Source organism: Atractosteus spatula, chromosome 4 (genome assembly GCF_055471065.1).
Source record: "Atractosteus spatula isolate fAtrSpa1 chromosome 4, fAtrSpa1.hap1, whole genome shotgun sequence".
Lineage (NCBI taxonomy): Eukaryota > Metazoa > Chordata > Actinopteri > Semionotiformes > Lepisosteidae > Atractosteus > Atractosteus spatula.
Window position 1 is genome coordinate 64122505 of NC_142709.1, and position 27379 is coordinate 64149883.

The following is a 27379-nucleotide window of genomic DNA, read 5'->3' on the forward strand; positions in this document are numbered from 1 at the left end:
GAGTATTTATCAGTAATCGGTCAGTAACAACATCTTATATTGAATACGTGACTTTATAGGCAACCAATGTAGGGACTTATGTGTAGGAGTGATATGCTGCCAAGGTCTGGAGTGAGTTGAAAGTCTAACTGCAGAGTTTTGGAACTTACTGTGCCACTTACTGTAAAGCTGCTCTGCGGTTTACTGGGATGAGTGTTGGGGAGCCCATCGAGTACAGAGTTGCAGAAATCAAGCCTTGCTATTATAAATGCATGAATCAGACACCCAGAAAAAAAAATGCCTACCGCAGGCAATATTTCTAAAGTGGGGGAAAAAAAGATCAAACGCAACTCCCAGGTTCCCAATTACGGCTGAAGCCTGAATGGGGAAGCCGTCCGCCGTTACGGTTTCCAGCTGACATCTGCTGCCCACCAGTAAAAGTTCTACTTTGTCACTATTTAGCTTCAGGGAGTTTGACGTCGGCCAGAGCCTGATGTTATTCAAATGAGAGATAAGTGATGGAGGCGGAAGATCGGGGGGGGAAGAAGTTTTAACGTAAATCTGAGTATCATCTGTAGTGACAATAAACTGGAGACCATGTTTGCATATAATCGGACCCAGAGGAAGCATATAAATAATGAAAAGTAATGGGCCCAGGACTGAACCCTGTAGCACTTTGTGATTAACTGGTGCCTTGGATGATTGATGAGGACCAAGGGAAACAAAAAAAAATGATGAAATAATGAGATTACACGCAAAATGAGGGATTTTGCTCAAGATATATAGAGAGATTTTGAGAAATTATGTTGGGAACAATTATGATTTTAAACATCTGGAATGAATGTGGCTTGGTTGTCACCAGCCCTCCCAAACTTCAGTTAAGAGCTTCAGATGCTGACATTAATTGTCATTTCTGGTTTATGTACTGTATGTGGTGACTACAAAATTCTCTTTAAAAAGGAAACTGATTGGAGATTAAAGATGTAAGTGTCACTCTTCCATGCTCTGGTATAGTCATTCCTGTGCTCTTGATATAAGAACGAAATCTGAGGAATTCTGAGTTGTTCCTTAGGCTGCATTTAATATTTTTCTGAAAATATTACTGAAACATTTTGAAAGAAAATCTGACTTATAGGATGTCAGAATTTAATTTGATAAAAGGTGGATCATTTAATGAGACCAGACCTAAAGCTCATTCCATATTTTAATTACTATGAGCAAAATCCAGAATCCCAGATAGTAAGCACTGATTTTTAATGATCTTCTTTATAAAAATATAATTAGGACCATTCTTGATGCTTGGTACAGTGAATCCATGAAAGAAATATTGAATTAAGTGCTTCATGTAGTAGTCTTGGGGTGCAATGAGGAACACTTTAATGGAAATTATTCTTTACTATAACTCGCAAGCTGAATACCTTATTTTTTGTGTCATTTTATATTGGTTTGTCCACAGGTTCCCCCACTCTTCTGACTGGAGAATGTCAAGTATTTTTCAAAGTAGTTTTGAGTGTACAGTATGTGTTGCTAGATGGAAAACCAACATGAAACGTGTTTTAAAAACATGAGGGTAGAACACCATTTGCATTTCCCTCAGTGCAATAGGAGGGAATTAAAATGTCATCTCTTTTTGGAATTGATGGACATTGCTGGGACCAATGTAGTTCTGTTGATGTTTTCCCTCTAGCACAGCTCTTTATAAGCTCATTTTTCACTAAATCAGCAGCCCCCACTAGCTGATCGGGTGCTACTGATTAAAAGAGGCCTAGAAAACACATCAGTAAATTGGCTCTTGAAATTTAGATGCCTGCCCTTCTCCAAATTTAGACCAAGGCGGTCACTGTAATCTGTATCTCGCATCAGACATCTCCCTTTCCATGTATTTCTGCTCTCGGACTCTCAGGTTTTACTTTAAACCTACATACATCACAAAAATAGACATAGAAATTCAGTACTTTTATTTTACATTCATACATCTATATTTTACAATATAAGCTTAATGCAGTTCAAAGAAGCCCAACCCCAAAAGTTACCTGAAGATTTACAGCTCAAGCAATGTTGAATTTGCAGGTTTTGAAGGTAGATGAAAAGCATTAAAAAACCAAAAACAAAAAAAAAACAGGACAAGTGCTGTCCTTGAGTCGTACCTTAATAGAACCGGGCTGAATGAATGTTTCATTTGCCACAGCAAAGGCACCTTGAGTACACAGTGTACATACAAACAAAATCTGGACAATATCACACCCTTCTACTGTAGCTTCTACAACAGACAGAAAACTGTAAACCTTCACTTGCAAAAAAACAAAACACATTTCTAGACAAATAACCTGAAGCACTTTAAACAAAATATTTTTCTTGCTTATACAGAATAATACCTTAAATTTCAGTTGAAGTCATTTCAACATTAACGCCAGATTGGTTTCTGCCCGCAGAAAGCAATCTGGTCTTGATGCAATTGTACAATATTATGTCACAGAATAGTTACGAAATTGCCCATTCAGTGAACGTTCGTTCTAAATTAGCAACAAGTCCCCAATTTAGATCATCAATTTGCTTCCTTCAGTTTTGAACACAGCATGGTATCTGACCTCCACAACCAATGCATTAATTCACATCCATGAAAGAGGCAATTATACATGGTGTATCCTGTACATCTATATATAAATTTATAGAGCAAATTCATTGTACATATCCGCCAGAAATACCTTTTCCCTAAAAAAAAATACCATCCTTCAAAAGTTTTCTTAATACTTTCAAAAAAGTATGTTCTTTTATATAAAATATCCTCAAAAACTGGATTTGTGTACATTCCATCCTTTTTTCACCAAAATAAAGCTTTATATACTTCAGAAAGCTTATAAACACTCCCATCTTTATATACAGACAATAAAGTGACTGTGATAAGAGACCATATCTTGTGATGGTTTCACATGTAGATTAAACCCGTCTAGGATGCCACAGCCTGCCCAAGCGTTTCTCCCCAACGCAGTGTGGCACTAGTTCTTCAAAGCCAAGATGTCTAGCTGCTGCTCAGCAGGCCTTGGTCAAGTCTGCAGGCAGGTCTCCGGCAGACATGCGGTACTGAATCTTCGTGTTGGTGATGGCGCCATGCTTTTGCCGAAGGTGAAGTCTCAGCTGACTCTTGTGGCGAAAGTGCAAATTGCATTTCTCACACTAAAGATGAAAAAAAAATAGAGAATCGTAGTTAAAATCTCTACACGTGCCTGTACAGCTGAGTACATGCAGCCAGGAAGGATCCCTTTTTTTGAAAGTTAAACTGGACCCACTATGAGTCGTGGTTTTAATTTAGATCTTTTCACATTGGCATGCATGTGCACGTATTATTTAAATAAATACTGGATATACCTGCAACCTGCCTTTTTACCAGTTACTATTTAACGTATTACCTGTTAAATAGTATAACTAGTGTTCCCTTTTTTAGTGTTTTTTTCTATGGTTTGTATCTTTAAACTCAAACTTAGCTAACTGCATTTCCCAGTTAAAGGCATTAAAAGTCAACTAATTGTGAAACAAGTCAAACTGCTTCACATCACACCCACTGTTTTGCCTAATCAACCCCTGAAGCAGAGATAACGGGCGATGCCAATTACTGATCCTACGGGCCTTTTTAACTCGCATTTCAGTTTGCACTTTATCAACAGATGTTTGCATAGGTTTTGTATCAATTTTAGTAGTACACAATCAAAACTATGTTACTTTAAACATCGGTTGATAATGCTAAAAAACACCAATATGACAATTCATACATCGTTAAATTGGGATCTGATGAGTGTAGATTGCACATCATTGTAAAATGAACGGAAAATGAAACACTAAGTATAACCTATATGGGTAAGGGAGACCAGGCTGGCAGCAAGTTGCTTACATGATACGGCTTCTCTCCTGTGTGAATGCGGAGGTGACTCTTCAATGTCTGCAGGTGTCTGAATCTCGTCCCACAGATCTCACATGGGTATGGTTTCTCTCCTGTATGAATTAGCACATGAGCACGGAGGTGGGCAACCTGCAAGACAAAACATTTCAAACATGTCAAGATCAAACACACAAAAAAAGTCCTAAACTCTGCATTATTTGCCATTTTGTCTTCAATGATAGACATATTTCTGCTTCATATATTTGATTTAAGAACAACAAAAGCAGGAGTCTTAAATGTAGCTAGGGATATTACAGTATTAGTGTTCTTGCGTTTTATTTCAGCTGGAAAAATTATATGAATATCTAGGACTTAAACCTTGCTTCTGTATGGAAGCGCCACTCACCTGTACAAACCGAGCACCGCACGTCTCGCATTTGTATGGCTTTTCTCCTGAGTGAATGCGAGTGTGAGTCTTGAGGTTAGCTGGTCTGTTGAACTGAGCACCACAAATGTTGCAACGATAAGGTTTCTCTCCTGCAATAAGACAAACCAGGAAAACAAAATCAGAATTATGGCTGCCAAACATGGCCCTGCACTGTTTTTAGGGACTCTTAAATCCAATTCAAATGTTCTGCCTGTAGCAGCCATCCTTGCTCCTGGTGCTGGATAGCGACAGCCCATCAGATTTTGAAGCCAGCTCAAAATCAATAAGGGATGAGAACCAGTTGTAAATCAAGAACAATTAAGTCAATAAGTGATTCAATTAAATCATTAAGAGTCCACGGTTGAATGAAAGCCAGAAGACACCGTAGCTCTCCAGAGCCAGGAGTGAAGATCATGGTTATATACAACTTCATGATGAATGTTACCAGGTCAATACAGTAATCTACTCTTCACTAGGGAGAGGGAAATGGAGGATGGAGGGCTTGGGGGGGGGGGTTCAGACGTTTACCTGTGTGAACAGTTTTGTGACTGGCAAGGTTTCCTTTGTAGCGGAATGCAGCCTGGCAGCGGTCACATTTATATGGCTTGTCGCTGTGGACCTGAAGTGTGTGTCGTTTCAGAGCATCCTCCTCCACGAACTTGGAGTCGCATTCATTGCAAAAGAACGTTCCGTTTTCTGTTAAGAACAAAAAGATACAGAAAATAACTGGAAGGTTCAAGACCACAAAGCTTAAACCGCTGCATAAAGATGAATAGTTCTTCAGTAAAGAAGCAGATCTCTGGATGTCCCCATTGCATCTTATCCCAGTTTTAAACCTAAAAGCTCGGGAGGTCCAAATCCAGTGCGTCCTCCCTCAATCTCATTTTCACTGCTGCAACAGTTCCCCAGCTCATCATTGATTAGAAGTAGGGGTACTGACAGCCCCATCTTTATAGTTGGGTTTTTGGTTTCCTCATGTGATTTAACCCAATAAAGCTCAGTATTCAGATCACACATCAGCTCTGCCTTAATCATGGTTTGACCAATGTACTGAAAATGAGAATTGAGCGATATGCCATTTCCCTTACAATATTCAGTTTGAATCTGCCTTTTTAAAACCACGTTGATATCGGCTGCATTCGGAAAAGAATCCTTACCGCAGCTGGAGTCCGAGTACTCCGAATGAAGTTCTGACATCTCTTCTCCGAAGTGCGAACCAGGAGTGTTGGGACAAACTTCCGAGTGCTGTGGGGACTGAGAGCCGCAGGAGGAGCATTTTAAGTGGTTCATGTAGATCGAAGAGTGGCTGTCGTTCCTTGGGGATCCTTCCAGTGTTCTGGGGGGAAAAAAAAAGATAAAACATCACAAAATTGCCCCGAGTATTCGTAAATCAGAAAAAAGAAAAATTGCAAATCAATAAATGACTTCAGAGCTTTTCAAAATCCATAATTAAGAAGGCGTTTCTACAAATTTAAAACACAAGAGCTCAGCGGTAAATCCAGAGTTCATCAAGAGGATTGGACTGGTAAAACAAAATTCATCCAGGCGAACATGCTATGGAAATATGCACTCTGGTGCATTCGGCATTCCCAGTCATTAGACATCACAGGCAATAACAGAAGAATGGTAATTTATCTGAACCTGGTTTACTGTGCCTTCAACCTGACAGACCGTGGATCCTGAGCTTTGGAAGGTATGTTTTTTTTTCTCCCCCCATCTGTAATGATCTAGTGAGCTTCTAATTGTAAGCATTCTCAGCAAGTAATGTATACTTCCCTTGCTGTGCTATTCATTGGATTACACAAGATTCTTTTTTCAAACAAAGTCGGCATCCTGAAGCAGCGAACTCTTATTTCGTTTCGCACAATCGATTTCCCAGACGGCGATAAAGCGGGCACATCTCTTTATTGAGCCCCGAAGGCAGAGCCCACCTGTTAATGATGTTGTTGAGACGGCTGGCCTGAGGGGTGGGCAGGTCGTCGCCGTGCTCGCTCATCTTGGCGGGAGTCTGTAGGTCCATGTGCTCGGCCTCTCCGGACTGCAGGTAGGCCGGAGAGCCCAGATGACGGGGGGAGCGAGTCTCGGGGTCCTGGGGGCCACCCTCTTCCCCTTTGGAGGCCTGGTTGGCTGAGTTGAGGACGATGAACTTGTACTTCTTCCAGTTGCGCGCCTTGGGGTCCTGAGTTCCCTGGGAGGAAGGCGAGCCAGCGGTCTGAGAGAGTGCTGCGTTTTTGCTACTGCTGGACTCGGTGGGCGAGTTGGGCTGGCAGTCGGACTTCAGCGGGCTCTGAGGGCTGCTCATGAGACCTTTGCGGCTGCCAGAAGAGATGCCCATGGAGTAATGCTGGTGGCTCATGTCGTCCTCTTCCGACAGGGTGTTGTCTTTGCCTTCTTCAGGCTGCTCATGCCCCAGAGAAGAGAAGGCATACTTCCTGGACACCAGTCCAGAGGACTGGGCGGCAACCCTGTGGGCCTCCTTTCTCGCTTCATCATCCACAACCATGTCTCTGGCAGGGTAGGCAGTGGCATGGCAGAGGGCAGAGGAGGTGTTGGTTGGTGCCCTGTTGTAGTCTGCCAGCATACTGCTAGTGTTATCAGGGGGTGAACAGTGCTTCTGGTGGGTGGTGCCTCCTTTACTGTAGTCAGGGAAGGGGTTTTTGGCCTCTGGCAGCTTTCCAAGAGCATAGGGGAACCCCTGGACTGGGAGGTGGTTATAAAGGTGGTAGGAATTGCTCGGAGGGTTCACTATGTTGAACATGCCTGGACCGTAAGGCCTCCCATCCCGGAAAGGAGCAGCCCGGCCTGGCAGGTTTTCCACGATTTCATGGGCCCTGTAGCCATGGACGTCCTGAGGCAACAGCAAGGGACTGGCTAAAAACTCTTCCCTGGGCAACTTGGCTGAAGAGTCACTGAGGAAAACAAAACAAAACATACCATTAGACTTAGATTGTTAGAATGTATACCTTAAAAATAAAAATTGACTGGACCTTTCCAGACATGCTTGTAAAACCACAAATTTGTGTAAGTGGGAAATGTCCCAGTCTTCCACACAGTTAAAGGAAGTTATTGTGGTTCAACTGCAGCTTAATTAAAAACCCATAAAACTTCAAACACGAGTCTGTGCTCAGTCATTACAGTGATCTGCTTTGGAGTTCAATTCTGCCTATTTTCTCTTTCTTACCTGGATTTGATAAACCTGTGGCAGGTGTCCACCACATGATCCATTTGCAGGTAAATGGCTGTGTTCATAACAGCCATGATCAAGCTTTCCTTCAATGTGAGGCGAGAGGTGTACATGAACTCCAGCAGAACTGCAAAGCCCTCCGAATCCACCTTTGGGTCCAGGCTAATGGCATTCAGGTTGCATTTGAGGGAGTCAGTGAAGATGGTATAGAACAGCCCACTTTGAAATCAAGACAAGAAAGAGTGCATAAGCAGTGCTTTACAAATACTTTTCACTGGCAAAAGATCCAATAACAAGCAAGAACAAAATTCTCTTAATATCTGGAATTCAAGAAGTGACACACCCGCGTGGTGACAGTGCATACACTGAAAACTTCTCCCTGCCTGTTCTGTTTTGTGGAGGGCGTTATTTTTTCCCCATGTATAGAATTTCAAGGCAAGACTTGGAAATTCAAAGACTAGATCGGAGGGGGACTGTTTACCTGCAGGCCATGAGTACTGTCTTGTGAGCACGAAAGGGCTGCCTGTTCACCAGGATTGTGACATCCGTTAGGATATCCCTGCTCCGAAGACGATTCAAATTGAGAAGCACGTCGCTTGCATGGCGAGTAAACTGAATGCAGCTGTCAGCTGCACATGCCATTTTGTCAAGATCTGAGGAGGCAAACGAGAAGTCTATGAGAAGTCCGAATAACTTTTTACATGTCTATTAACCAAAGCTTCCAAATACAGTACTTCCACTCACATTCCGTCTATAGCCGTATTCCGTATATCAGTTATTTCCTGGTTGCATAACTGGAAATAAGTTTTAAATGTATATCGTTCCATGTTTTGGGGTTTTATTTCCGTGTCGTTAGTCAGTATTTACTTATTGCACCCCATTAACATTTAATCGATATAAACCAAACAGCACTATTCAAAGTTACACAGTGTCAGGCTATTTAAATGCAGCTATTCACAGTTATATACAGTAGTCTTCCTTACTAAACCCGGACATCATTAAATGAAGTTACATGTATCATATAAAATCTATTCATAACAGCAGTCTCTTAAACTGTAGAAAGGCTTCGGACAAAGCTACTTTCAGGACTGAAGAACTGAAAGTAGCGTTTTTACACTGAACGCATATATTCTTGCTTAACGTTAGTGTAGGAGAACTGTGATTATGTTATTTTTATATGGTAGTTAAAACCTCCGTGCAACAGTAATATTGATAGTTTTATTTAAAAAAAAACTTCAAAAATATTCGTGTAAGAAGTGTAAACAAAATCGCATATTTGCGATAAGACTGTACAAAAAAATACAATATTAGTTTCAGCTTTGAAAAATCCCATCACCGTTTAGGCAGACGTGAACTTCAGTTTTAGTGTTCCCGTTACTATGGGAACGTGGCCACACAATGGTTCTGGTTGAGGAACTGTTAATTTTGTATTAGGTTACTATAAAAATCATACAATGGTGGCATGCCATCACAAGAATGTTACCACCATTAAATATCACCCCTAAATCAAGAACTGCCTTACCCTCCATAACCATTTCCATTACCACCGTCTGTCGTTTTGCGGTCACAAAGTTTAAAAGCAGCAAGTTTAGGCTACAAGTAGTAATAGCAAATGTAATTTTCCATGCAACCAATATATCACGTATGCAGAAATTTACACCATAAGCAACGCATCCTTCACCCATTGCAACTTTGCAGCTACTGTACGTAATGTAGTGTTTAAAACTAGAATATAGACATCCAAACTGCAATGTAATATAGAATAATAATCTGTACCTTTATTTCAAGAAGATAGACATTCTCCTAGGCTCCTCTCCCTTTCATTTTACAGTTTGGTCTAAACATGTTGTAAACCAACTAAGACGTATAAATGGCAATGATTTTTTTTTTTGCCTTTGAGTCTTAATAGCAGGGAATACAGCGATTCAACCTTTCCGGGAATGCCAACTGCAGCCTGGGCGGATTTTCACAGAACAGTTCTGCTTCTCTTCAGATCCAGAAGCCGCCTTCCTGGAAATCACTTGAATATTTACAAGACTTTTCAATGAAAACTTTCTTGGCTTTTCGGTACGCATATCTCGAGTTCAACAATAAAGAAAATGCCCCTTTACACCCACGATTTTTTTTTCTAAAAAACGTTATGTCTAAGCTTAAGTTCTTGCTCTCTTTCCTGAGTTACTGTATACATGTTGGCGAGTTAACAAGCTTCAAGACTGCGCTTCTGGATTGTAACTTGTTTATAATAAATTTCAGCTGGGGTTTAGAACTGTTGTAGGGTAAGCGAGAGATCCGAAATGCGATTTCTGGTCCTACGTAGGACTTTAAAAGGTTAAGGTCAGAGAGAGACCCCGCATCGAAACCATCGCACTCCCACATTTTCAAAAAAACTAAGCAAAACCTCTTTTCTTTTCCGCCGTTTTATTTCATCTTAACGAAAACGTGTGCAGTGCAAATGTAACCCTTACTTCTAATCTGATTAAGTGAATTTCCAGTGAATTCCCCGCTGTCTTTATATAAACATAGTAGCAGTTGGTTTAAAGACCTGCTCAAACAGAGTGGGCACCCCCAAAACGACACAATTTCACACGGTAGAAAAGAGATCTTCTACATCCAGTAGACGGCGCAGTCCGGCCAGTTGACCGTTTTCACCGAGAGAGGAAAAAAACTGAACTTCTGAAAATCACACTTCCAAACATTTCTCTAGAACGTTGTCACATAAATACAATAACCTCATTTAGGGGTTACAAATTTTCGATGGTTGCTCTTCCTGATTTGCAAGGGTACATTTGCAAATTACTGTTTTCCGAAGCAGACCGAGGTATTTCAGCTTTATTGGAAGTTCTGCAAAGGTAACGCATATTAAATATTAACTGTAAACTAGATGTCATGATTAAATACTCCCTTGCATGGTTGCAAAATTGATCTCACACGGACTACTGTTAACTCAGTAGCACTTATACAAGAGACAACCTCCTTTCGAATTTATCAGACCTTACGTTTGGAAAAATCTAAAACCTAAAGACGGCAATCCTTTTCTTAAAGGGGTTTTCCGGGAATACCATTATATGTGGTATTAATAAAACTGATGACAAAGTTGTTAAGGAAGAACGGTTATGCATTCCCTCCGCTGGCAGTCAGTAAAAACTTCTCCAGCGGGTGTTTCCTTAAACGGTGTACTGTTGAAGCTGTGAACCGCTTTGATAAACAGATGTTTGAAGGGTCAAGATTTCTACTTGTTCACTGCTGTGAAAGCAAGTTCACATACAAACTTCAAGCTTAAAAAAAACATGCATCTTATTTTAAACCATTTAATGTGTGGATGTTTACAGGGCGGGAAAAAACAGCAGTCTACCCATGAGCAAAATCCATGAATTAGAGGCGAAATTGAAACACCCGCCCCAAATACTAATTTGCGCTCACCCGCTACGGGTGTACATGTTGTACATTCTGCGTTAGCTCAGTGCTAAATGCTGTCTCCGTCCAAGCCTACATTACTAGGTTTTCTGTTCCACAGTGTAAAAGGAAAAAAATCAACCTGTGACATTTAAACACCTATATCTGCCCACAAGTATACGCAAGTAAAGCTACGAATTTCTCTGATCTATTTTTTTTTACTTGAAGTTCACTATCCATAATGTCACATGTATAGGGCAGTAACTGAAGAATCCTGGACGTTTATGATAGTCTAAGAAAATATTTCACTGTGTTGAAAACGTTACTCGTTTTAATAGTTCGGTTTCAGAATATACTGCTCTGGGTCTCCATGAAATCGGAGTGTGCCACAAGGTGGCACTGCCGCCCACCCTCTTTAATAAAAACTACAAAGTTATACAGTAAGTTAAACTGGACATCGGTGCTCACTGGATACCTCTATGGGTTTTGAGTTGAAGGAGGAAGATACAGTAAAAAAAAAAAGTCTTGGGTTATTTTCTCATCGGAATTTCTCAAACTGTAAGCTTCACTTCATAAAAGCACGACACAATACATTACAAGATAGATAAAAACAGTGTAGGTCTGAAATACACTTTTATTAATCATTTACTCAACTGTAAGTCACTTAAGACCAAATTCTCCTTTACAATTAAGACCCAATGAGTACGCAGGGCACTGCTGAGTGGGGTACTCTGCTCAAGGTAACAGGCACCAACAACTCACTCGGGACAGGAGCCCACCATCTATCGGACCAGAGTCCACACAGCCCAAGACGCTGCTGTACTTTAAAGGAAATTCAATTTAGCTTAAGGGACCACACTTGCAAGTCATATCAGCAATTACCACAAGATGTCACCAACATATCTATGTACGCGCACACATCAAAAAATAAAACAAGTTGTGGTTATGTTGCATTCAGAAGGCTCCCTTTTTGTAAGCGGGGAGGAGTAGAACGCTACGGTCTCTGGCAAACGCGATTTCGTTAGTTAGCTCTCTTTAAAACACGAGCTTCCTCGCCTTATTATATTTTTTTTACAAAAAGATGAAAAGAAATCGAATCGCTTTGCTCATAAGTTTTTTTTTTCTCCCCGAGATACGACAAGGTTCATTTATAGTCACAAGCAATTAAATGCAACTAAACTTTCCCAATAATTTAGTTATGGCAGAAGAGTTAATGTTTTTAATGGATCTTAAAGTACACTTTACGATTTCAAGTTCATTTCCAAAACACCCTTCCATGCCAAGTTTAAACCACCACAAACAATGGGCACTATCAGTTATTTTCCTATTCTAGCAATTAAATACTAACACAGCATGCAGTCACAAGAGTTTTGGGACCGGCTTAACCCATTAACATTTTAAAATATAAAATTGATCATGAGCGCTTTTCCGTAAAACTTGACCATGAACAGCTTTTAAAATGATCTCTCTTGAGAACGCGACAGCTATTCAAACAACTGAAATAATAGATTTACGATGCAAGAACCTTATGTGAAAAACATTGACCCCTACTCAATGAACTGTCTGAACCCGAAAACAGATAGCCAAGCGCTATCCAAGAATAGCGTGTGGAGCAAGTCCAAGAAGCGCAGACACTGGGATTGAGGCAGAGGTTCATAAATCTCTACCCGAGGTCTGGGGCTGCTACTCGGCAGTAAGTCTTTCAAGAGGCAAACAGAATGCCCCAGAGACAATATGAAAGTAAACACTATTACAACCAGAAGACCTTTGGTTTTCTAAAGCGTGTATACCAACATTTAACGGTACTTTTCCAAACTGTTTTAGACAGAAGGGTTAAGTCGCGCCGCACTCCCGTAAAAACATAAGTCACAATAAAGAACTTTTTTTTTTGCACATCAAATTTTACATTTATATTCAAATTGGGGAGAAAATATTATGTGAATCCTAAAAAAAATTGAAAGTTCTTTTAGCATGTAGGAATGCCTTTTGAAAACTTGCGCAAACCAGAAAAAGTTACTTATATTAAAATGGCAATTTAAAAAAAAAACACCTGTGCAATGGGTTGTATAAACAAGCTACATTTTTTTTGTATATAGCCACACCAGAACAGTGCCGTCATCTATAAATAAACATTTCGTACGACATGTTCTTGTACCGATTTCAGATTGGCTTCCAACCTTATCCGAATGTTTAGCAAAGGCACGCATCATCATCGTGGTACTGTGGAAAGCTACCAGCTCGCCAAAAAACAATTCAGGAGCTGAGGCGGCGAAGGGGCCACAGCGGCAGATATGATATTTTTTGCAACCTGAGCAGACAGGCTTGGCCAGTGCCGAATGATCCCCTCCAGCAGTGACTGTTTCTCAAGCCTGCTATTTAAGAGCCAACACTGAGTCACGCAGATCTCCAAAAATACAACCTCCCTATCAGTGTCAACACTTACTAAAAAGTACCAGACGCCCACTAACCCAGACACCCACCGACAGTTACTTGTGCAGGTGGCACAGTGCCTTACAACAAAGATAAAGGAAATAACGTTGGAAAATAAAAACTAGAAATGGACACAATGTGCAAATACAGTAAGTGCCAGTTTTCACACGCATTTACAAATTCAAAGCAGCACGATTAGGAACACATTTTAGAGCACGGTACAAGGTTATATCGTATCAAGCGATACAATGAAAAACTTCGAGACTGTACGTGGTTTCATCACTCGATCTGACAAGGTTTCTTCACCTCAGACTACCAGGCAAGAATACAAGAATAGCTATTCCCGTCTCTCTCCATTAGCACCGCTGCAAACCCCTGCTCCTTCTCTACAGAGGCAGAGCAGCCGCAGAGAACAGCACCACAGCGGCGGAGCAGCAGCTACCAACCAGAGAGAGAGAGGGAACTGTCAGAGTACTGTCAGAAGCCAAGACACACAAGATGAACACTGCGCAACAAAATACTGTCTAAAACACCTTGAAATCACCTAGAAACCTCTTTTAAAACACAGTCACAGAAACATTGTGTTTGAACCAAGCCACCTGCAAAGAAAAGTAAAACTTCGCGCCAAATTATTGGCAAAAAAGAATTAAAAAAATCACCTGGTAGGGCTTTCCTAGAAACTTCTTGCATCACCACTTCTAAGAACCCCAGTTCTAAGAATCAGAAGAGCTCAATTCTCGGAATTTGAGCTTGCGACTGTACCATTCTCAGAGGGCGGGGGAGGATCACTGTTTTCCGCGGGGCATTTCAGCAGCGTTCCGCGAGAAAGCTTTTGGTGGCCCGGGTAGGGACTGAATTAACAGAGAGTTTACCATAAAAAGAGAGACGTTTTTTCCTATTATTTTATGATTAATTTTTGCAAAACGGGGGAAAAATAAGTGGCTCTTGCGCTCAAGTCCCACTTGGTTGTGGACGCTTCCAGACAGAGACGGTCACGTGGGTAGACTTACAGTCGACGTAGCCAGTGAATTTAGCCCTGCCTCAAAATTCTCAGAACTAATTTGCTATTCCGTGACATAAGCACTGTGTCTGCACATTGCCCGTCCTAATACTAAACCGATTGCCATAACATATAGAGAACATAGCAGGGGTGGTTATACACTTGGATACATGTTCTTACTATTCACTTTTATAGGTGTGTTTTATTTTTGTTCCGTGTGTTCCCTTTTTTGCTGTTCCGGCCGATTTTTTTTGGTAAAATTCTCCTTTTTTAACCTTACAATGCCTGTGGATTTGGGCCCGTCATCCTACAAGGGTTTGTTTGGAGCTGGAGATCATGAGCCGAAAAAAACATTGTGCTTACAAAGTTCTTTTTTTTAATTTGGAAGGTTCGTAACATGTATATGCATCTATTTTCCCTTTTAAAGACCTAAGCGACAGGCTGCAGCATTGCAGTCTGTTGTGTATTTTCACCCTACACTCAGCAAGGTTAAATCTCTGTTAAAATGTGCATGTCATTGGTGATGGTGCTTTTCTGTACAAGTGTAAGTGGAATATCGTGATACGCGAGGCTTTGAATTTAATCTTGGACTTCCAGAAGACGTTGTAGCTGTGATGTTTTATGTTATTTGACAAGTACTGTATATTGTGTGTGCTATTAAAACGTCACATAAACGTAGCGAACACTTAGTGATTCGTTGCACAAATCACGAAATGCTTTGATGTCAAACCTGAGTGAGAAAAAAGCCTTACAATGCTGCTTTATTGTGCAAATAAATCCTTCAAGATTTTTCAAAATTATGTGTAAAGCGGAAATTAACTCTGCATATTGCGCACTACGGGAAAATATTCTAAAACTGAATTTAAAACTCAATCTAAAGTTTCTTTTATTTCCTAATTTGAATGTTAAGAAAACTAATAATATCACGACCAATGTGGCAAAAGTACACTTGCACTGCAGCGTCATATATCGTTGATCGTTGTGTCTTAGTAATGTACCTGCGCTTTTGACAGAATGGGTCACCCAGGAATGGCCTAACGTTATGGGGTTTACAGACGTGGACTGGAGTCGAGCATTTGGATAGTTTGTCGGTATCGCTTTGAAACTCACTACTGCTAATAAACTACAGGTTGTCATAAGGCTTATGATTACGTCAATAATTTCTAGATTCTCTCCTCTCTGCATTTGCTGATTAAAAACGGCGAAGACTTACATAAAGAAAACAAGTCTGAACAATTAGTGAAATACGTGCAAACACAGACGGAAACAAAATACACGGAATTCCTGCAAAAAGTAGGTGTATTCAGTAACACCTTGGAGCCCAAGGCGTAGATTACCGTCCTCAATGGTGGTAATTCTCAAAAGACTCGTTACAGTGACTTTTAAAATCCGTTACAAAAAAAGTAGTCTGACTTAAAGACAAGTGGAACTCCGGTTTTCCGCAGCTGGACGGTGGTCTAGTGCTGCCGAGTATGACACTATTATTACAAGCTTTTGAATACAGCACTTGTGTGCTGCATCTGTGTTATTGCGAAGTTGTAGTGTCAAAGCGTGCACTGCTGTCGACGGGCATCGTAATGTGTCGACAGGGCATTGTCTGTTGCAAAGCGGCAGTTTTTCTTTTATTCTGCAGTTGTGAGTTTGTATAAAAATGTTGTGTGCACACACTGTTACGCTTCTGCTTGTGTTGTGCCTCATCAGTGTTTGGACACCCAGGAATACCCGAGCAAGGAACTTCCATCCAAGGAATCTTCTACTGCTACTTTAGAAATGTAACCAGTAATAGAAATAAATCCATTTCGAGATAGTACCGAATCCTAAAAACGTTTCAGTAACAGGCAAACGTGTTGAAAGTCCTAACACCGAACACGTGCTAAGTATTACAGGCCTAATGCTGGGTAAACTGTTCCCAAAGCAGATTAAAACTTTCTGCCCGTGTTCGGTGATAAGAAGAGGATTCGGCGCCTCGCTCAATTGAGCTATCAAGAAATGTAGACCATATTAAAGGCTTACATTTTAATAATGTATTGCACGTGTTCTCATGTAAATCGATGAGCGGCGGGGGTATTTCAGATATTCACGTGAGTGCTGTGCCAATACTGTTTACACTGCATACTTATTTCTCAAAGAACGTTTCGTTATATATCCCTTGAAACGTGTAAGATCAAGGTCAAGTCTATAATTTTAGAACTGTTGAAGAACAAGGTCATTAATAGATACTGAGTTTGTAATTTGTTTTCAGTTACAGTAGATGGTAACAGTGTAACCCAAAGCGAATACAACCCTCTTACGTCTAACAGGCTGGCATACGGCCAATCTCATTGGAGTTAACAGAATGCCGTGTTTTTTGCATATTGCCTTAGTTTTTATCTGATGCTTTATTAAATAAATTTACTTAATGTCTTTTGAAAACCAAGAGAAAAGTTTTTTTTCCCCGATTTGCACTTACTTCATATACCTACGAACAGGGCATATAATACGTGTCGCTTAAAAATGAAACCTTTAGGTGAAAATACAATACAATTAATCAGATAGATGACTCTTCAGGTATACCAAGAATATTATGGTCAATGCGGCTTGACAATGTGCAAGTAATTTCAAATCGAGCAATGTTTTCCTTTTTTACTGCATAGTATAATCAGGGGAAAATAGATTAATTACCACTGAATTAATAAATTTATTGTTGAAATTGCACAGATATGTTTATGTAAACATCTTTAATATCAATAATCCTATGTTGGGTTTTAGTATTTAAAGATGAATGTAAACATAAATTCGCGCATGGAAAGTAGCTTATCTAAAATACCTGAAACTTCCTTTCGCAAAAGAGAAACGTTAACCCACGGACTACAAAACCAGGAACACAGTCACTTTTATACGTTTAAATGTAGTGTCGCTGTCGGGCTTGTACACCATTTATCCAATCTAGGCGGTTTTTATTACGTTAACACATTCTATACAAACCTAGCATTTTCTCAGAGCTCTTATTTAAACCACAGCGCGATTTCCAAAACAGGAGGATTGCAATTAAACTTGTAAAATGATTTTTAAGTTTGATTTGAGAAACTGAATGTCTTTTGTCTACTTTCAGGTCTAACCAGTTGACAGCGCATTTTGCATAAACCTGGTTTACGACGCATTCATTTTTTTCTTTAAAAAAAACATTCTGTAATCAATGTCTTACTTTAGAAAAAAATAGTTAATACAAGTCCCGTGTCACCAGAAAAACCATATCACCTTAAACTACTCTTTTTCATTCCATATAAAATATTCTATACAGAGTACATAAATTGTTAAAAGGGCACTGAAGAAGTGACGTAAAATAATTGCTTATGATGTTGGTGGATGGCGACTTAGTGATACCTCGTTATGCGATTTGTTATTGTGGCCTCTTCCATCTGATGATACTTCAGATATTGCAATAATCACCTTCAGATCCGTTAAATATTAACTTGTTTTTCTTTCTGTACTCAAAATACATACATCTGCAAGAATTTAGTTTTTTCAGCATAGCGATTTCTAAAAAACTTTTAACGTTGACTACAGATGCCACATTCAAAAAATACAGAATGATACAGCGAGCGAGTTTGGTAACACAAGTTCACTACTGATTGGATAAGCGCGATATACAAAGCAATGTCTGTAGTTCAAATAATATACGTCCAATTAAATACACTTTGCCTATATGCCTTATGTTTTTCAAGCAAGGTTTGAAACTGGATGATTTTTGGCAGGTGCTTTTCATTTTGGTGTCCACGGTGTGAGCTTATAACTAAAGAAGTGTTTTATGGTAGGAAACTGATGTTAGTTTGTAATTTGAGTACAATTTGTATGACGTGTCTGTGCATATTTCAATATATACTGCATTATGAATTAAATATTGGGTTTTGGACTTTAACCTACAAATGCATGTACATTTTAGAGAAAAGACTCAATGTCACTCAATAAAATTAACATCCATGGTAAGAAGTACAGAAGTGGTCTGAATTATTCAGTGCTTTTTACATGTGTCAAACAGCTGTAAAAATTCTATTTTTAAGCATGTGTTATGCAACAAGGTATACAATAAGTTAAGGTTTTTGTAATAAATGTGTACAAAATTGCTTTTACTCTTTGAGAATGGGTTAAAAAGGCTGCATGTACTAGCCTAAGTAAAGTCTCTGATAAAATCTTTATTCTGGTGCTTATGCATTTTAGCAATTAATCTCTCTTTTTTCTACAATACCTTTGCATGGGGGATGTTTTGTTGTTTATTTCGTCACAGTATTAATGTGCTTCACTAGAAAAATGCAACATCTCAAAGGCCTGCATATCAAGGAAGCGAAGGAAGTGAGATTAGACGCACAGTAGGCTGTACAACACAGAACTCATATGCAGTTGAGACGTAGTATCCATGTTCCAGTGGAATACAAGATGTTGCAGATAAACAATTACTTAACAAATACTTAAGCCTGCAGTATAGAACTTTAAATGGGCTGCCCTCCACGTACTTGCAATCATTTCTAGCTAAACATCTCTTTCCAATTTATCAACTGATGATGGACAGACGTGAGTGGGAATGACACTGTATCAGACATGCCCACAATAAGCGTATTTTCCTTCTTCAGAGGTCCAGTTGGTTACAATTCAGACAAGACACCTGAATGAGGCCGTTCTGAAACTCGCAAATTGATACAGCACTGATTCCCAATTATAAATCCCATTCGACTGGGTTTTCAACCCAAACAGAAAACTGAAATGAATGATCCTGTGATTAAGAACTCGGCTAGAGAAAAAAAAGCAGAAGACACGGTGTTCATCCAGGACCAGGGCTGGGACTCACTGGCCCGTACAAAAAACGTCTGCCGTTAGTTTTTACAGAATATTACGACAAGTGCAACAGCTCGGCCTGCAGCCGAAAAGTGATAATAAGATCCAGGTATGCAAGCTGACGCTCTGGTATTTGTTCAAAAACAAACCAAAAAAAGGTTCATGCAGCTAAGACCACCTACAGCCAAAAAAGAAGTCCCCTTCCTCCATGCAAAAAAGAAGTTGGGAAGTGAAGGCTGACAAATGGCAGGCAGCCATGTGTGTGACCTCCTTGTCCTCCTTGGGGCAGAACTGTAGCAAGACCAAGGTGCCATTGATGCCCTGCGGGCCAGTATTGGTGTTACTGCATCCACACTCTGGGTTTTTGCAACTCTTGGAATGTAGTTGTGTACGGGTTTGGCACAGCTGACTCCTCCAAAGCTGGAATGTTCTGCCAGATTCATCAGAATTTATTCAAGACAGATTTCTGCCTGTCCCTGACATTTGTTCAAGGAGGGTGGTATTGTTTCTTTGTTTTTAGTGGTAGACATCACCCCCCAACAAATAACAACATCGCAGCTTGGTCTTGCCATGGCCGGTAATGAAGAACACTCAGAAAGTATAGGTTATCCTCGAGTGAGCTGAGAAGGCATTAAAATAAACTTTTTTTTTTCCCTGGAATCCATAGATAAACACTTTGTGCTAGGAATGAAAGAGATCAGGTTGATCTGGTCTACATAATGTACACAACATAAGAGAAAAGTAGGCAACACAAATTATCCTATTCTTTTTATATGGTAAGATTTAAGGTCATAGTTGTGTGTCTGTATATTTATATACAGGTTGTATAAACACAGTTACTCGAGCTTTCATCAGGCATAATTTGTGGTTTGCAGATGTCTGATTTTAGGAAATGGTGTTATGACACTTCCTTTGAATTTAAACACTTATGATTTGCTGAAGTATTGGATGGAAATGTTACAGATTCTTGAATGAGCAGTATTATTTAATACTTTTTAATTCATATAGTCTCAAGACTAAATGCTAAGTGATCTATCAACAAAAACGAAGATAAGTGTTTATTTGTGTGGAGTTCATAAAACTTTATCTTTTGTTGTTTATTTTAGCAGACTAACGTAATAAAGTACTAATAGAGAGAGAAAGTCTATTATCTCTGGGGGGGGGGGACGGGATGCGAGTTGTTTTAGAGTAGCAGTGTTAGTGTGCAGACGGACAGAAGACAAAAATGACAGGAACAACAACATACATACATATTTGCATAGAAAGTCAAGTGTCAAGTAATGATATGACTACAGGTATGAATGAGAACTTAAATCTGTTGGTTAAAGTTGGGGAGTCGGTATCTGTGTTCTGATGGGAGTAACTGGAAATTATGAAACAAAGGGTGTGAAGGATCATTGTAGATAGATGGATTTTGCTTTATGCAAAACAACGTGAATGATGGATGGAGGAGAGGGCTGGAAGATCAGTGCCAATGAGCTTCTGACATATTTTCACAAGGCTGCCCGGTTTCTTCTTGCTTCTCAGGTTCAGGTTGCCAAATCAGCAGATCAGGGTAAAAGTTAGAACAGATTCAAGGAAGGAACGAGGAAACTATATATATTTTATAAATATATTTTATTTATTCTTTTATTTAATCATGGTTTATAAATAGAGTATTTAAAAAAGTATTAACATCGTGACATAAATGCGATTGCAGCCGACCTGTACTGCAGATTAATTGAATGTTAGTGACAAAGCCCTAATCCTGACCACAGCCTGAACCACACTGCAAAATTAGGGGATATGTAATAAGTATTCACCTTTTGATAGTTTCTTTTTAGTTATAATGGAGACTTAATGTATGACCCATTTTTTTAGAATCCTACGTTTGAAAAACCAGTGGTTAAGAATATAGCCGCTGTAGAAGCATTGCAGTAGTATTAGCAGCAACCTAGTGGACATCAACCATTCCTTATTTTCACCAGCTAGAAACATTTCCAACTTAGAAAATTGATTTTACCTAGGTGGGTACTACATCTTAGTGGTGAATATAGTGAAGGCCCTCCAATGGGTAAAAACACTCCTGGATCCTTTGTGATGAAAATGAAAGTCAAATACAGATTAAAATAACCAACCTGTTTCAATCATTTGTAGTAATTAAAGATGTACTACTAAGAAATTAAAAAACCTGTCAATCAGACCAAACAAGAGAATTTTGTACTTGCATTTGCACCCTGAGATACTGTACATTTGCACACATTATGACCCAGTCAAGTCCTCTCAATAACCTTGCATGGTATTATGAGCTACTGTATATATAAAACATTAAACTTCATATGAATGCTGGCATAAGTATATTGCACAGGAAGTGAATTACTGTACTTGGAGCTCTGCTGCGACCCCGAATTGGATGAAGTGGTTAGAAAATGGATAGATGTAGATTTTAATCTCAAAACTTAGCATTAGGCATGCAATGAAAACAAAGTTTCTTCATTCTCTTAGAGAATCCTTGAAATGTAAGGATATCCTGATCTTTTTACAAACTAACAGACCATCCCGATAATGTCCATCCAGATTTATATAAAAAAACAGGCACTGTGGTAATATGCGGGCTGCAAACGTTTTTCACGCAAACTCTTTTAGCACTTCAATTGAATGATTGAATGAATCTTCTACTTTGAAACTGACTTTCATCACATTCAAGTATCCCTAAGCACTTCGCAATTAATTCCCATCAGAACCAATTACCACACACTAACGCACAGCTGTGATATGGATAAAGCAGCAGCTTTTTTTTTTGCTGTGACACAACATGTAACAGCCTGACCATGAGACCAGCCGACGACGAAGTAGAAGACTGGAGAGAAGTTTTGCTTGAAGAGATAGTGTTTGTCAAAGAGTTATTCAGCACAGCAGTTTAGATGCTGTGCCAAAATCACCTTTCTGCAATAGTGGTACCATGGGTTCTGGTCATATTTAGAGACAGGACTTGAGTTTGTTCAACCTGCAATTTCCATGTTGCTTTATAAGTTACTTGTGTATCCATATATTAATTTGGTTTGCAATTGCAACTGGACGCATTGTTTGTCATGAGAAGGCTAAAGTGACATCCCTCGCCTGGAGTTTGAAAGCTGTATTTATCCCTTGACTTAGGGGGCTGGTCTTCTGATGCAGCAAGTTTGTAAATTGTTTTTGTAAATAGCTGGGCTATTTGGCTCCAGCTCTTGTAATTCAAAATCTGACCGTATGTAATAAACAATTTCCTGTTTACTATGCTTGGATTGCTTTCATTGCTAACTAATTCTTCCAGCAAAAAAATAACTCATAGAGTTTTGTCAAGGGGAAAGCTGTCACATGTGGCTCAGATGCTTATAAACCAAGTGGGTGAAGGCAATAAAACTCTTCACTCCCTGATTGTGTCATCATATTATAGGAAACTTTCACATGCTTTTTTCTCTGGGATAGTTAATGAAAACTTATAAACTGATAGATAACATCATAATATCCCACACTACAGGATATATAACCTTTAGAAACTGAACAAAAGAATAGAATACCCCTTTATATTTCTGTATGACTGAAAGTCTTTGAAAAACTGAAAAATAAAGATGAGTCAACAAAAGCAGGCCAACCATTTCTTCCAGCTGCTGATTTAGGCAACCCTGTGGTGTTTTTTCCAAAAACAGAAATGATTAAGAAACAAAGTGAAAAGTCCTTAACAAACAGATGTCTAGTATCTGGTGTCCATTTTTAGAGATGGCCGTTAGCTTTGGTAAGGAATTGCCAAATGAAATGTCCAGGAAATAAACGATTTGAGCAATGAGGCTTTTGTATGCCTTGTGCTGGCCTGGACTAACACTTGGACTGAATGTTTCACATACTGGTGAACCTATGACCTGTTTCAACATCGGATACATTCATATGTACCTGGTACTTTGGGGGAAGGGTAGTTACCCTAATATGGTCATAAGGGCCTTTTGCATCCCAAGTATAGGGATTAGTTAGCAATGATTCTGAATGCAATAAATAAAGTTTGTTTTTCACACATGCTGAAAATTTTAAATATACCCATTATTTTGGTCAAAAAACAACGTTCAGTCAGGAAGGAGAAAAGAATGCCATAGAATAACAGACCATACCTGTGATAACCGGTGGTTAAGATCAATCAGGTTACACTCCTGATAAAAGCTGATGTCCCAGTAAGAAATTTCATGGTAAAGATTAGAGGCAAGAAGATGTATGGCCTTTTGTCAGCATACTCGTTTACATCTTTCCCGTAGAAGGCTCCACAGCTGAAACATTGTCTTTCCTTTCTTCTCTTTTCAGCATGGAATAAACCTTTACTTGGATTGAAGTGAAGGGACAACAGATTTAGGAATGGGGATAGTAGAATTTGGACAGGTCAATTTTCCATTCTTGGTTTGTGCTGATCTCTTAAAACAGTTTAGTTTTTTTAATGTTTTGTTTTACTACCATATTCTCATTTTCCTTTGCTTTCATCCTCCACATACTGAGCAATTGGAGAAGAAAGTGGTCCAACATGATAGACAGTAAGATACAGCACCTACACCAGATTTCACAAGCAAAAAAAATAACTTCATACCTGTTTTTCAGCCTTATGTTAATGGGAAATATCTGTCATGCCAAGGTTGAGCAATAATTATTAAAAACAAACTCCAATGACCTCCTGTGACTACAAAGTGTTGATTACACAAAGACAGCGTGGAAATTTACTCCTTTCTTATTTCTCCTTTAAAAGTATCTGTAGGCTAATCTTTTGTGCTGATGCATAGTGACAATTCACATTTTACAAACATGCTTGAAATGCACGTACAGATATATAGAAAAGGACAAGGCCCAGAGTTGGGAATTTCTAAAAGACTACATATCATATCTAGTTCCTTTACTATATTTGTGATCATCACCTACTCAACACAGTACTCCTGTGTCAAATACTGTAGATACTGTGTCACACCCCGCACTCTCTCTCGCAAACGCCGTTACATTCCCAAACCCACTGTTTCACGATCTTATTCCAAACTGAACCCATCACATTCTCACATGCACCAGATTCGACAAATTCTCACTCCCAGACCAATTATCCAACCACATCCCTTTCCCTTCAGTATTTAAAGTTCCCTCACACACCAACCCATGCTCACTATTGAGAAGCCTCCTGTAGAATTCTCTTGTGCCTGTCTAAACCTTTTTGACTGGTTCCCCGGTTCCTCATCTTGGCTCCTGCCTTTTTTGACCACGCTCTTTGGATTTCAGATCTGAATTTTCAGATTGTCTTTCTCAGATTTCCCTGGTTACCGGACTCAGTGCACCTCCTGTCGACTGGATTACGATATCTTTTGGGATATTGTCCCTGTGCTACTCCGCATTCTGCAGGATTCACGGCTACGCGTAAGGATCCTCCCATTCTACCTATCAGTTCTGTGACAGAATAGTGAGCCTAATTAAAATGGATCCAGCTGACCAGAACAATCAATTTTCTATTCTCCAAGAACACTCCCGGACCCTGGGCCAGCTAACTGCGGCAGTCCGGCAATTAGTAGACCACGTCGCACAAGCACCGCCTTCCCAACCTTCCCCATTCTTGTCCCCCCGCTTCAGGCACCTGTTAATCCTCCACCCCCTCCTCCCCGGGAAAAATTTGATGGGGACACCTCCAAGTGTCAGAGCTTTCTGACTCAATGTTGGATGGATTTCCACATCCCCCCAGACTGCTTCCCCGTGGATAGAGAGAGAGTTGCTTTCATTGTATCTTACCTCACTGGACAAGCTCAGGATTGGCCCGCACATCTCCTCTCTCGGAACGCTCCCGCGACTGCTAACATCCACCCTTTTCAGACAGCGCTACAATCAGTCTATGGGCAATTTCACACTCACCACCTTATTGCCACACGTCTCACTTCCCTCACTCAAGGATCTCGCTCTCTTCAGGCCTTACAGATATGGATAAGGATCCTCCCATTCTACCAATTGGTACTGTGTCATACTGTGTATATATACACTGAGGTAAATAACACTTTGTTTTATTTTGTACAGTACTCAATTAAGTGGAGAAAAAAGAGCTGTCACTGTTTTTTTACATGTATCTGGTATATGGAACCAACCTCTTTCCTTTTCTTGTGTAGGGGGCCCCAAAGCATTGTGACCAGTGCTACAAAATGGGATTTGCCTTTAAGTGTGCTTTCTCAGACTACTTGATTTTCCATGTGGCACAATGTGGACAAGATACTATAAACTGTAGGATATTAAGGAGGTAAACCAAATTACCTTGCAGAAGCCTTTATACTGTACATTGCTCAAGCACTTATGCAGGATATGGCATTCTATGTATGAACAGTGTCACACTGAGAATAATGTCTATTGTCCACTTGCCCTTTTTCTAATGACTTTATCCAATATAGGATTGCAGGGGAGCCGGAGCCTATCCCAGCAGGCAGTGGGTAAAAGATGGAATACACAGTAGATGGGATGAAATTCCATTGTTTTTTATTCAGATTTCATCACTTGGCTTAAATAGTTTGGAGTGAAATAACTCGTGTATCATGTTCATGTGCATTGTGTAGGTAAGTATTGTTCTACTTTTTTGCTTACTCATTCTATGCTATCGAGGATCAGATTTTTAAAAAAGGAGAAGAAGAAGCAAACAGATTTTATTCACTAACAGTTGAGTTTCAAAACAAACATGTGAAATCCTGCATTGCTTAATAATCACAAGTTTAACTGCAGATTGTTTGCAGTTGTTGCTCCAGTTAATGAAGCAATAGTTTCGGAAACAAAGTTAAACCAGGAAACACATTAACACAAATTTGTTTGAAGATTTATCCTGAAATTAATATTCTCTATTGAAAGTATTTTAAAATGTGTTGTATATTTTATATGTGTAAAAGATAAGCAAATAACTAGATTATAGTCACTTGCCTTTCAAAAGGGCTAACACATTTTGGAAAACATACTGTATTAATTCTGTAGACATAAAATCTATATTGTCACAGATTATCTATCAACAGAAAATGACTAATTGCATTTAGTCTGTAAAAGGTCATGTGAACCCATACTGTATGTGAATTCCTGATTAACAGGTGTTTCTGGAAAAAAAAGCACCGTGATCAAACTCTAACAAGAAGACTGTATGGTGGTATGCACTGCAAAGGTGCTTTTAACTTGCACTTCAAAATATTCCACCACTTTGAAGTCCCCAAAAATTTCAACAAGAAAGCAACAGCTTTTCTTTGATAGATGCCTTAGCTTTGAGTGATGGGATGAGTCCTACCTCATAGCAGAGGACAATGCAGGGTTTGAAGGAGAAATATTTAATTGTCTAGTTATTCAAAACAGAATATGAGTTTTGAACGACTAGAATCCGAATGTGAAATTCTGCAGATTTTGTCTGTTCACATAAAATTCTGCTTTGTTTAGAGGTTGTCTTAAAGTGCATTGGACTGTCTTTCTCACTATCCTCACGTTGTAAAACCTGCAGTTGTTTCTAGTGGTAGAAACAGTGCTCAGAAGCTAACTGCTGTCATGTTAGTTTCCAGTTCACTTACAGTACCTTGCCTACATGAGTTATAAAGGAGTGTTATGTGTGGCTATATACATCAGTTCTATTCCTGAACCTTAAGGCTTTCTCGGTAGGAAGCAAGCTTGAGCACTAAACTTTCATCAGCTCGGCTCAATTCTGTAACCATTGGTGGGAGGGGTGCACGGGGCCTTCCTGCAAAAAGCTTGTCAGAGGTATCAGGTACATTTACATAAGAACATTAGAAATAAGAAGAGGCCATTCGGCCTGTTTGGTAGTTATTCCTGAATCAATCCAAGGATCTCATCCAGCCTTTTTTTTTTTAAAGGAGCTGGGGTATCTGCTTCAACAATGTGTCTGGATAGCTTTTCGCAGCCCTTTGGGTTAAAAGGTACCTCCTCTTCTCGGGATGAAAGGCACTTCCACTTCCTCTGGTTTGTGTTTCACTGTCCATTCGGAAGAAGGCCACTAGGCAGACCTTGTCAATGGCTTTGGGGATTTTGATAACATGGATCAGGTCCCCTTGTTTCCAAACGGGGAAGCCTGAGGAAAAAAAAACAGATTACATTTTTTTTGTGAATAATCACTACATTTGCTTACAGTAAATGTCTGCAGCAACTCACCCCAAAGGATCCTGAAGAGCCTCACATATAGGAAGGGATCCTTTTGTCTGCTACTGAGGTACAGCATTCACCTGGGTGGTGTGTGGCAGCTGTATATGCTAGCAGCCCCACTATTGCTAGCAGGTAAAGAAGTGAGAAACTGCA

At 39.7% G+C, this 27379-nt stretch overlaps 1 protein-coding gene across 4 annotated transcripts; it reads right to left on the bottom strand.

The window, feature by feature from the left end:
• Positions 1–1916: 1916 nt before the first annotated feature.
• Positions 1917–24940, bottom strand: bcl6aa (BCL6 transcription repressor aa). 4 transcript variants are annotated; one of them, XM_088912883.1, is made up of 9 exons: positions 24854–24940; positions 7946–8117; positions 7462–7683; positions 6212–7189; positions 5438–5616; positions 4809–4976; positions 4260–4390; positions 3866–4003; positions 1917–3153 (listed from the first exon to the last, which is right to left on the bottom strand). In XM_088912883.1, the coding sequence occupies exons 2-9, from the start codon at positions 8104–8106 to the stop codon at positions 3010–3012; spliced, it is 2121 nt and encodes a 706-aa protein (XP_088769009.1). In that variant the 5' UTR covers positions 8107–8117; positions 24854–24940; the 3' UTR covers positions 1917–3009. The 4 variants fall into 4 exon arrangements, with proteins under 4 accessions (XP_088769009.1, XP_088769006.1, XP_088769007.1 ...); XM_088912880.1 differs by lacking the exon at positions 24854–24940 and adding an exon at positions 13947–13996; XM_088912881.1 differs by lacking the exon at positions 24854–24940 and adding an exon at positions 9241–10605.
• Positions 24941–27379: the final 2439 nt, after the last annotated feature.

Bases quoted from the DNA above. Each gene is read 5' to 3' on its own strand.
- bcl6aa (XM_088912880.1), bottom strand. From the start codon at position 13,977: ATGCAAGAAGTTTCTAGGAAAGCCCTACCAG. The intron at 8,118-13,946 runs GTGATTTTTTTA...TTGCCTCCTCAG, and splicing joins TTCTAGGAAAGCCCTACCAG to ATCTTGACAAAATGGCATGT. The intron at 7,190-7,461 runs GTAAGAAAGAGA...TGTTTTCCTCAG, and splicing joins CACAGGTTTATCAAATCCAG to TGACTCTTCAGCCAAGTTGC.